Here is a 13,088-nt window from a genome sequence, read left to right on the forward strand (position 1 = left end):
GTGATCACTGGCTTTCAGGCTCTTTTTCGACAGTTCTCAATTTCAATAATTACAGGCAAACCGCCTTCTTAAGAAAGTATAACCCTGGCCACAGAATAAACATCAGGTCGCCAGCAGCGCCAAGGAAACAATTCACTACACTGTGATGACTTTTTACTTTGCATGGCAACTTAAAGGAGGGAAAAAATACAATTTTTTTTAAAGACTCAGAATAAAACTCCAAAATCAACAAAAGGTGATCATTTTTATTGACCATGTGTTACAGTTCCACTGTTACATCCTACAAAATACAAACAAGTTTGTTCATACAAGCGCCGCTCGTAACCGTCTACACAGCCTATGGGTCTCGATGCAGACTGACGAATGAACGACCCACCGACTACGGCAACGTGGTTCTTCACAAACTCACAACCTAAGTACAGCTTCAACGCTCAGTTACAAAAAAATAAATAAAACATCAAAAGGCCTTTCGTCTAATGGTTGTCATGTTCTTAAACTGCCCTCTGACTGAGCTGCAATCTGTATCCACACGCTGCCCCCAAGTGGCACAAAGTAACTCATACATACATACAGTAAGACGACGAAAAGGTCACCACTATGAAAATGAGCACGTAAAGAGACCTCATGAACATTCCTGGAACATTACGTCTGTGCGGTAACCACCAACACACATTAACAGCAAACAGTGTGTCAGAGACAAATACTGCAATACAAGTCCTGGTGGGCAGCAGCTAATTAGATTTTGATCTAAATACTTAAAGACTTGACATCCAACAAGTTAGATGAAGCAAGAAAAATATGGAAATTACAAAATATGTAAAGCAAGAAAAATATGAAAATTATAAAACACGTCATCACTAGTACCCAGTCACATGAAAAACACCGGGAGAAATTCACTCACTTACCTATTTGTTTTTAAGTATCGTAATTCAACGAGTGTCTTCTAAAGTGATCCACTAGAAGAAGAGCATCTGATATACACAACGTGCAGAACGGACTACAAAACACAGCAAGACCTTGAAACGCAAACATTACCAATGAAATAAAACCTGCACCTTGCTCCCTCTTCAAACTCTGACTGCTCATTAATCTGAACACCGTGCAGCCGGTTCCACCAGGAGACAGTGGGGACGATTGAGGTTGACGCGACACGAACTGATGGGACATGACATAAGGCCAACTCTGGAGCGGATAATCCTGAAATGGCTCATGATTCAGTGCATGCCAGTTCAGTAAATCAAAACTTTTTTTTCCTGTACGTCGAGCATCCACGCGTAAGTGTTCCAGGATTTAAAGACCCGTTTGCATAATACATCAGCAGGAACTTAAACACTGTGGCATATGGCTTGAGGTTCAGTGGAAGGTGTGGAGGAATGTTCCGGGTGTCTTAATAAAAAGGTGTTAAAAAAATATCTCTATTGTGCTTCCAGGTATTACTAAGATTTCCCTTCATCCTGAAGGACACGTATAGTATAGTAGGACAGTGTTGATAAAACTCCATGAAATGCTTAACCAACTCACCAGAATGACATCTCGAGATACCAAACAGCAACACACAGCATGACCACTACTATGCAAAAAGCCAAAAAACATCGCCAGAGCGCGGTCGATGACTCCTCTTGTGGATGCCGGGTGTCCTCAGGGTAGCGGGATGAAGCCAATGTCATGTGCATCGCCCAGAATCAATGTAGTGCGGCTGAGCGACGGGGAGGGGGAAGCCAGGCGGAAGGCCGGGTTGCTGGAGTGAAGAGAGTCTCTCCTCTTGCTGCTCCTGCTGAACGGGGGGCAAGGAGCCACCCCGGGCTGGCACGAGCAGCCAGCGGAGGGCGTCGCCATGCTGGACACCTCTACGCCCAGAGGGGTGGTCTTTGGAGCTCCAGGGGGGCACAGGCCATAAGAGTCAAATGAGTGAACCATCCTCTCCAGCACGCCCTTGGTGCTCTGAGTGCACTGTGTGGAGTGGAGAAAATAAAGTTTGTGTTATGAAAAAAAGGATGAGCCGCAATGTAAAAACAGCAGACACCGTCCAGGAAATTCTGCAATGCGTGTGATTAACAATCACTCTGTGAGAACTCAAGCACAGTGAAAGCACTGATGATTGTCAACAGACAAGCATGGAAGAAGTGAGTTAAGATGCAGACAATGCAACACGGGTAAAGATTGACATGTGGAGAAGACGATTCCCGTTTCTTCTGGCTCTGATGAAAGTAGAGTAGAGAGCGATACAGTTTATGCAGACCGCCATGCAGGGACAAACACACCCCCCCCCCCCACACACACACACACACACACACGAGATAGACACCTCTCATCTCACTACAGAGATGTTCATCAGCCTTCGAACACGAGCTCCATTCCACACCGAGTGAGCAAGCGGGTGTTAATGAGACCAGGACGAATGGAAGTGAAGCATGCACATTAACCCTTCCACGCCAATCACAAGATCTGCCCCCAACGTCATGCCAAAAGTACAATATATTAGAAAAGAAAATAACTGGTAAAAAGACACGGCGAATGGCAAGTAAAGAGATGTTGTGATTGGTTCAACGCTTGAGCCCTACTCTTACCATCGACCGTCTACATGCAGCAGTGCCCTTCAGGCTGTGCAGGACAAAGCAAAGTCCTCACAGTTCTCCTCCTGACAGGGCGGAATGGATACAGCACAACACTTGAGTGGGAAATCTTTCGTCGAGCAGTCAAGTTACAGGCATGTACAAAACAAGTGCTCCTCGTAAATAAATACATATATGTTCACTTATTTATACCTACTGGAATAAAACTATAACTTCTTAAAGTCTGTAGTCAGGCACATGAAGACTTGAGAAAATGAAAAGTAAATTCAAAACAGAGACCAAAATCTCAAAAATATTGTTTATTTAAACATATAAAAGAACACTTTTTAGGGAAATAAAAAATGTAGGTAACAATAAAAGAAGTGAAAGTGGATTTAAGAAAATAAAGCTAATCTATAATATATAAGACAGGATATGCTGACCATATTGAATGACAAATGTATTCAAGACATGTGACAAATGACCTGCAATAAAGTGCTGATAAATCTAAATAAGATTTTAAACCATTAGCATGCTCTACTAAGAAGGCAGTAGTGAAGTGTTTTGTGTGCACACGCCTTCACCACAACACACAAGCAAACCCAGTAGCACAGTAACAAGGAGGTAGATACAGCAACACGTTGAACTCAAAGGGTAAGCTAAATATAAATAGTCAAACATCAGAAGTTGTTTAGCGTCCCACAGCAAAGACTGACCATGATATATCTGCAGGGTGACTCAGCAACTCCACAGCCCCCTCAACAAGTAGTTACATTTCTACCTGTGAAAACTCTTAAAACTCCACTTTGAACTGCTCAGTGAGGCCAAACAGAGTCACAGCTGGCTGCCGGGACATTTTGTTCTGAAGCTTAAACGAGTGACACGGCAGTGTTGTTTCAGCACGCTGCAGATTACCTCTTCAGTCATAGTAGTAAATGGCTAACGTCATAGTTTCTACTGTATTTTATCAGTTCAGTACCGCATGTCGGCCACTCAACTGGAGGGAGGATGAAGAAGTGGACACACACACACAGGCCTAACAACATCACAGGATCTATGAGACAGTCAGGATTAGGGGGAGGGACCACAAGCTGGCTCATCCTACCATGTTCGCGTCATTCTTGGCCGGGAAGGGAGGCAGCTCTATCTCCGAGGCCGAAGCAGCAGCAGGCGTCGCCTCAACAACAGACAGGAAACCTCTTCTGTCAATCAGACTAGAGAGCACACACCAGAGGGTTAGGTCGGGACTGTACATGATGCCATCATCACAGAAATGTTCGTGAAGCATTTCACTGATACTAAAAGACAAAATCTCAGTTTATGAGACGAGGACGTCTTGACTCACCTCGGGGGCATTGGGCCACATAACGTCACACAGCAGTTGGTGATGATGTTGTTGTAACTGTACGGGTTCCCAAACTCCTCTGTACACCTTTTGCTTGACCAAGAGCCCTTTATCTGTACAGTGGATAGATAAAAGAGCGCTGTCAGTCAGTGGATGAAGTGTGTTGTAATAATCATGAAGGGAAATGTGTCATGTAGGGGCCATGAGTACTTACATCTTCATTTGTTGTGAGGTTGGAGGCTACTAAGTACGTATGGAAGCCTGAGAGGCCCAGAACAGACCAGATGGAGAAGAAACAAATCACCAACTCCACCACAGTGCGCACAGAAGAGTCAAGGCATGATAATTCCACCATTACCAAAGAGTATTTGAGACACATGGCAATTAAAAATGATGATTAAAATCAATGGAAACACTGAATGTGTGTGTAAATAAGTATAGTTTCTCCTGTTGTGCTTTTTCTCTGCACAAAGCACAACATCTACAAGAGGTACTTCAGCCGTCTTACGTCTCAATGTCATGACTTACTGAAATAAACACAACACACGGGTGATATTATTATGAACTCTGAAGCTATGGTACTACAAACAACGCACAACCACTTCACATATTTTTCCAATATAAGAATGTTAAATTAGAGAAAAATGGAAGTTCTTGTAAACTGTACTGAGGTCAACACTAAAGTAAATGTGCGTCACATTCCACCACCGCAATCTTGTGACGCAGATCAACACGATAGGGACTCCTCACCAGCATGTTGCTACACAACATAATGCATCTGTTTTCTGAACTTCCTGGTTTTATATTTGTTTTGCGATTTGCAATCCATCACAATGGACATGTTGCAAATTATATTTGATTTGTATATTGGCTAAAAATGCCATTACGGCATAATGCTCCCAGAAGACTCAAAAGGTTAACGATCCAACTCGATGATCTGCTCTGTGAGATAACTCGTAAGGATAACAGTCCATGTATTCTTTCTGAATTCAGAAAGACAGACTCCAAAAAGATGACATGATGTCGTGCACATCATGTGACCATGAGGAAACCCACACCCTGTCTGTGAATAACACATCGAACCCCTCTGTAGTCATGCAGTCTACATTTGTCTAGCCACCGACATAGTCTCACGAGAACATGAGGCAGCAAACCTTCTGCCGGAGAGCCATGTGACTAACAGCACCGCTCTGCTGGATGCTAACGCTCTGATCCTATTAAGCGTGGGCTTAGGCTGAGGGGCAGCAGGAAATGCCTCGTCAACAGAGTGACTTGTGTTATTTCTCGGCACTAAAGGGTCGCAAATTTAAATAATATCGATCACATAAACAGGTTGATTGTGTGAACATTCGACATGTAGAAAGGATATCTGGCAGGGCTCTCTTGAACGGCTTGAATAAGGCTTTTACCTTCTTGAGAACCTGGAAAGAAAACGGACAAATCACAATCAAAGGAACGTTAAAGTGGTTCGTGATAACACGACAGCAACATCGTACAACTACCGAGTGCATTTGTGTCTTCATACGTCGTGAGCATACTCACGCAGGGTGATGTGCGTGACGACACAGCCAAATATGAACGACGTCAGAAACGACAGAGAGATGATGAAGCTGTAGAAAAAGCGGTAATTGCGTTTGCCCACACAGTTCCCCACCCACGGGCAGTGGTGATCAAATCGTTCTGAGGGGGAAAAACACAGAATACACAGAGATTAGAGGCATGTTTGTATTCGTTGTAAAGAATAATCGTAAGATTTAATACGCAACATGTTATTGTATATTCAATGTTATAAAACACAATCACTCTTACCCTGGAATAAATATGAGCTTTTTGTCAAATTATGACTTGCCAGATAAAGGAATGGGTTCACTCGTTCAAAGTCTGTCGTAAAACAGCAGTGAGGTGTGACGAGTGAGACTGTGTTCTTGCTGTAATCAACAGTTGGCTGTGTTTTGCCAAATGGTGACCTAATGCCGGCCACCCACTAAATGACTAATTGCCTCGAGCCTGCACATACAGAACTGTTCACTTAAAAACAAAAAAAACACTTTCATTCATACACTTTAAGCTTAATTTTATATTTGGTAAAAGTTGTCAGGCAGTAAACTAATTTGAAGTCTAAAAGGTAAGAGTTATGTTTTATAGTTGCTGTATGCAGACAGATCAGTGGATTCATTAATTAAGGAAGGTACGCTGCATGAAGAAAACTGGAAACCTACCAGCCAAGCAGTTTGTATGTTCCTCTAACAAAGATATTAAGTTGTCAAGATGAATTAGGTGCAGTTGGCATAAGTGGTAACTTCCCACCACATACTTACCCACACAGTTGTCACAGAGGCTGCAGTGGGAAGTCCGAGGAGGGCGGAACATTTTACAAGTGAAGCAGTATTTGAGCTTCACCACCTGCTGGTTGATGAGAATCTCCTTGGTTCGCGGAGGGGGGCGATACGTAGAGGATCCTGAGGTATCTTAAAATAGAGAGGTGCACGGGGAGAGACTCGCTGAGACCTTGCACAGTTGATGCTCACCCAATAAGCACTATATTGATATAATAAAAGGAATGATTAAAAACACAAATAAAAGCTATGTCCCCCCCCTCCCCCCATATGGCAAAGCTCTTTTACCCCATCTGTTCCACAGAAAGTGTGTGGCCTTACCGAAAGGTTGGGCCTTACCGATCTGCTTCTCTATGTCCGCTGCTTCATCTGGGGTGGCCCTGGGTAAGATGCCCGGGTCTGTAAAGCTGGTTCTCAGCAGGGAGATGACCACAAACAAGAAAAGAACCCCACCGATCACAGGTATAAAGACGGTCAGATGCTCCACTAGGAAAGGGCAACTGTAAAAATAAGAATATACGAGTGTGTTTCAGTCAAAACCACGTTAATCCCTCAGCATGTTGTTGTTTATTTCCAATTGCACACACATTAGAATAGACATTTCATGGTGCATTTAGGGCTCACTGGAAATAAACATACAAAAGAGCATTTGCTAGTTACTCACTCGAATGCGAAGAAAAGGCCACACGTGACAACAATAAGGCCCAGTGTCAGAGGAAGGACGCCGCTGTGTCTGGCCAGGATGACCCGTCCGTCGCAGAAAAACTTGTTCTTCCCCGGGAACACTTCCCATTTCCTCCGCGACTGCTGTACTTTCTTCTCGGTGTGGTTCTGTTGTGCGGACGAGGGCGACACCGACAGCACCCGCGGATCGATCTGCTGGTACTCGCAGTTTTTCATCACGTAACGTACGTTAAACAAGTATCGACGCGGTTTCGGATGTAGCTAAAAGGCACTCACAACACTCTCATTCCTCGAGAGACTGTACTCTCGGGATTCAGTCATGGTACCTTGGTATGTTGTCTGCTCGGTGGTGCGTTCACTTGCCCATCCTGAAAGCTAACGCTACCTAGCTAGCGAACCAAAAAGAGCTGTCTTCTTCTTGTCCCACGAGCTGACTCTGTTCCGAAGTTGACTCAAGTTTAACTACCATCTTCGATAGTTAAATTAAAGCCATTCATACATACTAATACTTATTTGGTTGTATTAAAATCGCCTTTACCATAAAATTCAACAGAAGGGCTTCGGCTCAAGCTTATTGCGGCTATTCACGTTACCTTTTTTTTGTTTTTGCCGACAGCCAATGTACGTCATGAGGTGGCTGCTGACGTACGCACGCGGGACTCTACGCTGATTTATAATGGACAAACGCGTCACGTATGCACGTGGATGGTTTGTATGGCAGTGGCGAGCACAGCAAAGCAATTATCTGTGTGGATCGGCATAAGCGGCTCCGGGTGCTATGTTTTACCTGCATAGATTAGTTCAAGCCCTGATCGAGAATATAACTATTCATTGCATGCTCTTGGTGCTCCTGTTCATGGCCATAGCGGCCATTCTGTAGGCTGTCCTTCACAATGACTTCTGTGTATAGAGACCTGGGAGGGTTTACATAGTGGGTATTTTATAGGCTGTTGAAATCATAAATCATGCTCATCGGTTCAGAGCAGATCTGACACATACTGGGTGCTACACACTGATACACTCTGTTGTTGAGACAGGTGGGTTTTGTCATCGGTTTAGTGTCATCTAAAATTTAGATTGGCATTTCTTAAATAATTTGCTTGGTTATCATTGATTATTGTTGATTTTTTTGCTGTTTCCGGTCTTTGTTTAGGTCTCGGAAGAGATGAAGATGACATGGCATTTACCAATAAACTTCGACATTTGAGTTGATTAAGAAAGAGGAAGCTCAGCAGCTCTAAGCCACACGTCAGAGTGTCTTTAGACAAGACATTGGACCCCAAATTGCTTGTCAGGCCAGAACATTGCATTTAGCAAATTTGGCAAATAGGCAAAGACGTCTGCAAACCCATACCACTGGTATGGGCAATCACTTCATTCTCAATATTCTTGTCATTGTTGGTTCATCACTGTAAAGATCTACAGTGTGAACGTTTGCTTTCTACCAACCAGCTGCTTGAGAGTGAACCTCAATGCCCTTCTTACCACGGTGAGTGCTTTCTGGGTCTGTGATGCTGAACAGGTGATGGTCTCACTCTTTGAAGGGTTTGACTCCAAGGCCAGTGTTCTGTGTGCATGTCAGCTGTGACATTATTCCGTGTGTTTCCAACCGTGTCCTGCTGGAAAGACTTGAGTTAGTGCCACTTTTGCAACTCATGGGTGGGAAAGGGGTGGATGGGTTCATCCGTTGAATTTGAGTTTGTTTACTCAGGCTCTTATAGGAACAACAGTGTGTAGGATTTTATTTATTTATTGGCAGAAATGGAATATAATATTCATATGTTGTTACCGGAAGGCCAATGTAGTTCTCCGACAAGATTGTAAAGAGAAGGGTGAGCGGAGGGATGTTAAGATGGACGCAATCTGCAGCCTAAAAAACAAGATGCCACTAAATCCTACACACTGCACCTTTAATTCTTCAGCCTTTGCAAGAGGGTAAAAGTTGAATGTGCAATATTATGACTAAATAATATGTCCCAATTGAATGCATGGGCTACTGCATGCAACAAGACATACTTTGTAAGAGCAGCTGCAGAATGTACTAAAAGTGAAAGCAATGTGATTTGGAACGTGACTCTTATCTCATGTTGATTCATGTTTTAATGTTCATCTGGTTTCACCTGACATGTTATTATCCGGGACATGTTATTATCCGGGTCATGTGATTGCCTCCCATTGGTGAGGCCACAACACTTTTTGTCTGCTTGTTAAATGCCCTGACGAAGACCTACAGGTGTGGAAACATGTTGGCTTGGATGTATCCACTGCAATAAATTAAATATTCCTCCCTTGTTGTTACTTGTTCTAAGATTGCAGAGTGACTGGATTGCTTCCTGTTTATCCAGTTTTTCCCCAGTTTTCCGAGAGCATCAGCATCATTTTTGATGTACGTTTAAGTGCACAGATCCCCCAGTTATTTCACCCTCCATATATTATTTGGTGTTTTTCGGATGGAGTTGGGCAGTGAACTAAGTAGTTTTAGGAGTGACAGCAGCCTCTAGTGGTCTTAAAGAGATATCTGTAAGCATCAGGGGGCAACTTGAGACTTGACATGTCTGTACAGTAACATACACCATGAACATAAATTCACATATGTTGTTTGGATTTATCACAATTAGTTTAATCTTAAATTGAAGAGTAAACTTGCCGGTCTAACTTTGGTTCTCTACAACAAAACCCAATACAGACGTTTTACATTAACGCCTAAAGAAAAGGTTTTTAACTTTCACATGAAAATAAAACGATATTGAAGATTCTTTTACAGCAACAAAACCTTTATTTTTGTCATTCACATTCAAATATTCCCAAACTATAACTTGGAATAATTCTTCCAAACATGCAGTGCTATATTAAACTATAGAATACATCAAATGCTATGCTTCAGCAAGACCTCAGCAAGAAATTAAAATATTTGTTTTTCCAAGTACAACCATATCGTCTTCCCAATATTTACAACCAAACAGTGTTCAACTAAGTTTCAGAAATATTGTATTATAATACATGTCAGTTTGTTCTCAAAGACATTTAACTGAGATGTTCAAATCAAACCGGTTGACTATTGCACGACTAAATCAGCATAAAAAATGTAATTGTGTCAGTGAGTTCTATGTAGGACTGTGCGAGATAATTATAATACAAGTCATCTTTCTTTTCTTTGGATTAAATTACCTCAACAGAGGTTCGTGAATTCATATTTTTTTTATTAAATAAACGCTGCATTCCTGTATACAGTTATGTTCTTTGCAATGCTATTGCAATACACAATTGCTGGAATAACAGAAATGGACTGTTGATGTACTTTAATAACACCTGTGTGTGATTTAACATATGATGTATATTGCCCAGTCATACAAAGACATATTGCATTTAAAAAGGTCAGAGTAATCTCTTAAATCATGTCCATGGCAGGAAGTTACAATGCAGTGCCAGGCCCAGCACCCAGTAAGAGAGGAAGTATCCCAGGATGCTCTGTGTGGTGGGAGAACAGGTTTTAAAGTGGGGCAGCAGTGCAATAATGGGGTTTTGAGGTCTGTGCTTGCATCCGTTTCTGGAATGTGCCTGTAGCTGAACATTGGGATTTGATGTTTTCCTTCGATGGAGAAGTGGCTCATTGAGGAGGAGCAGGTGAGCACTTATCCAGAAAGGCACGGGAGACGAGGAGGCCATGAATCTGGTTAGAACCTAGAAATGGAGATTCAAAAGGGGAAGGAGTAGAAATTAACAGTTGTTCCTCACACACACACAGATGTGTGAACAAACCACAAGAAGGTGGTTGTATAATTGACTTACCTGCACATGCATGCACAGTGTCCCAAACACCAGAAGTACTGTTGAATGGACAATATAAACAAACACTCTGGAGTTGAACAACCCCGGCGTGGGTTTGTCGAGTCCTTTACTTGCACCCGTCTCCCAGAGTCCGAGTCTCAGACACATTTCTGGATTGGCTTGAAAATACGCATAAGCTGCCATTATGCCGAGAGTGGCCATGGGTAGAGCCAGGATGAAGTTTGGTATCTGCTTCAGCTCAAAGTAGCGGAGGAAGCCCACATCCCAATAAACATCCTGGATATGAGAATAAAGCAGGGGGAGAGGTCTCATGCACCAGAGGGGCGGCGGACCGTTTTCATCTGGAACCCGATAGCCCTTCAGTTCGGCCAGAGACAGGAGAGCGGGGGGGATCCGCTCCAGGGAGACGGACGGTGTGCAAAACGTCCTGTACCCATAGTACTGGAAAGCACAGAAGGGAAGGGCAATGATTGCAGTTCCCAAGAGGGAGGTGAGCAGGACGCAGACGACGGCCCAAATATAGCAGAAGACTTTACTGCAGCCTTTTGTCGTCGTTCGATACACACGAATCTGACAAATAGCGTGCAGGGATGGAAGGTACAGGATGAACCCAATGTTGACAAGTCCATTGGATCGTGCTGCAGTGGCTATACTCAGGGCCAGGCAAGCTCGGAAGGTGAATCCTTTCTCCAGGAGGAACAGACCACCGAATGTCAGCGCGGCAAACAGGCTCTCCGAGTACCCGGCGGTCATGAAGACGTTGGCTGGTGTGATGCAGTAGAGCAGGCTGGAGAGCAGAGCGAGGCGCCTGTCCTGAAGGACTATCCTACTCAGCGCATACAGGGCGACCACACTCAACAGGAAGAGGGCACTGTTCCCCAGAGCCACGGCCACCAGCAGACGCCCCCGCACACTCAGCCAGCTGCTCAGGGGCCACAGCAGCGTCTCCGCCAGGCCTCGCAGGACGACGGGCAGGAGGGGGAAGAAAGCAAAGTTGTGCTCGTAAAGGTATCCCCTCTCAGCGATGAAGAGGAAGTGCTCGGCATCCCAGTGAGAGAGGCCGCCCAACAACCACTCCACTGCAGAGTCCAGGTACAGGGGCTCCTCTGTCCTTGGGGGCCTGAACGCCTCAGCATCATGATCAGGGATGACAGCATTGAAGACGGCCTGAGGAGAAATAGTCAGCAACATTAAAAATAAATCCTGCCACCATGCGGCTTTGCTATGTAGAGAAACAAAAGCACACAAGTGTACAGTCACTTTGTCTGTGACCTACTTAACACATACTGTGTGTATTGCCCGAGCCACCACTCAGAAATGAAGGTTAACAAAACATTGCTGTAAAAACTATGCGTATTGTCAGAAACATCCAACTTGGCTCAAGCTTACCTGCAAAAACAGTGACAGGCCCCTGGTGATGGTGGCGAACTCCAGAACTGCTCTGACATCCATAGTCATTGCTGTGACGGAGACACACTGAAGTAGCCGGTTGTGACGGGCCTGAGCATTGTCGCTGCTACGAGACGGTCACTGCTGGATCCGTCATAGTTTCTATGAAACATAGGGAACCAGGAGAACAATATGCGGCGACGGAGATTCCGAAGTTTCGCGTTTTCATTGGTTTGACTATATTCAGGTGGAGGGTTGAAAAAAAAAACAAGTAATTTAGTTGGACAACTACTCGTCAGTCAGTGTTTGTTTTCGCTCAGGTGCAATCTTTGTCCTCACATCCTCATCCTGCAGCAGTTTCGAATGGCTCTTTTCACTTCCGGTGTCACCGAAGTCATTTCAAAAATAAAAGTTGAATCAGCCCAGATGAGAAGAACGCCTGTGTTTTCTGCTACACGCGCAATTAATGATCCCTCTAACAGCATGAGTGTGGTAAAATATTATCGACATAGTTTAGATCATATTGACTTGCCTTTTGTAAACGTACATCAGCTTTGATTTGACGTCGTGTCTCAGATCTCTTGGTCACGTGACGGGTGGATTATATTTTTCTCCCCAGCAGGCGGAGCTCCACACCACTCTGTGTCATGGACTGGTTTTTCAAGTGGTGCAGGTATTTTATTCTTCATTCAAAACATGTGAGGACGTTGCATTTTCCTGTCGTTTTAATCTCTCAAATTTGATGGGATTTAAGGTGAATATTTCGCACGTGCCTTTTTAAGCACCCTCCTAAATGTGGATTCAATAGTCTTTGTATGCGTTTCTTTGAGATCTGATGTTAATTAAAATGGACATGAAGTGGTTTCCAAATTCATTGTCTGTTTGGACCCCGAAGACGGTATAAGATGAAATGTTAGGCTGACATGGAGCATAATGCTGTTATATGGAGTTAATGCAGGGAGAAAGCCTTCACGCAGTCATCATGGAGGCCTT

General features: G+C 43.8%; 2 protein-coding genes across 4 annotated transcripts; both read right to left on the reverse strand.

The window, feature by feature from the left end:
- Positions 1-225: 225 nt before the first annotated feature.
- Positions 226-7,500, reverse strand: zdhhc18a (zDHHC palmitoyltransferase 18a). Of its 3 annotated transcripts, XM_079275580.1 has the most exons (10): positions 6,898-7,500; positions 6,555-6,733; positions 6,216-6,365; positions 5,440-5,577; positions 5,267-5,318; positions 4,112-4,214; positions 3,898-4,010; positions 3,658-3,766; positions 2,568-2,638; positions 1,821-1,950 (listed from the first exon to the last, which is right to left on the reverse strand). In XM_079275580.1, the coding sequence occupies exons 1-9, from the start codon at positions 7,131-7,133 to the stop codon at positions 2,597-2,599; spliced, it is 1,122 nt and encodes a 373-aa protein (XP_079131706.1). In that variant the 5' UTR covers positions 7,134-7,500; the 3' UTR covers positions 1,821-1,950; positions 2,568-2,596. The 3 variants fall into 3 exon arrangements, with proteins under 3 accessions (XP_079131705.1, XP_079131704.1, XP_079131706.1); XM_079275579.1 differs by lacking the exon at positions 2,568-2,638 and having other exon boundaries at positions 226-1,950; positions 6,573-6,733; XM_079275578.1 differs by lacking the exon at positions 2,568-2,638 and having other exon boundaries at positions 226-1,950.
- A 2,266-nt stretch (positions 7,501-9,766) lies between these two features.
- Positions 9,767-12,427, reverse strand: pigv (phosphatidylinositol glycan anchor biosynthesis, class V). Its single transcript, XM_079276319.1, has 3 exons — positions 12,096-12,427; positions 10,707-11,873; positions 9,767-10,598 (listed from the first exon to the last, which is right to left on the reverse strand). The coding sequence occupies exons 1-3, from the start codon at positions 12,162-12,164 to the stop codon at positions 10,311-10,313; spliced, it is 1,524 nt and encodes a 507-aa protein (XP_079132445.1). The 5' UTR covers positions 12,165-12,427; the 3' UTR covers positions 9,767-10,310.
- Between the last annotated feature and the right edge of the window lie 661 nt (positions 12,428-13,088).

Source organism: Melanostigma gelatinosum, assembly GCF_949748355.1.
Source record: "Melanostigma gelatinosum genome assembly, chromosome: 9".
Lineage (NCBI taxonomy): Eukaryota > Metazoa > Chordata > Actinopteri > Perciformes > Zoarcidae > Melanostigma > Melanostigma gelatinosum.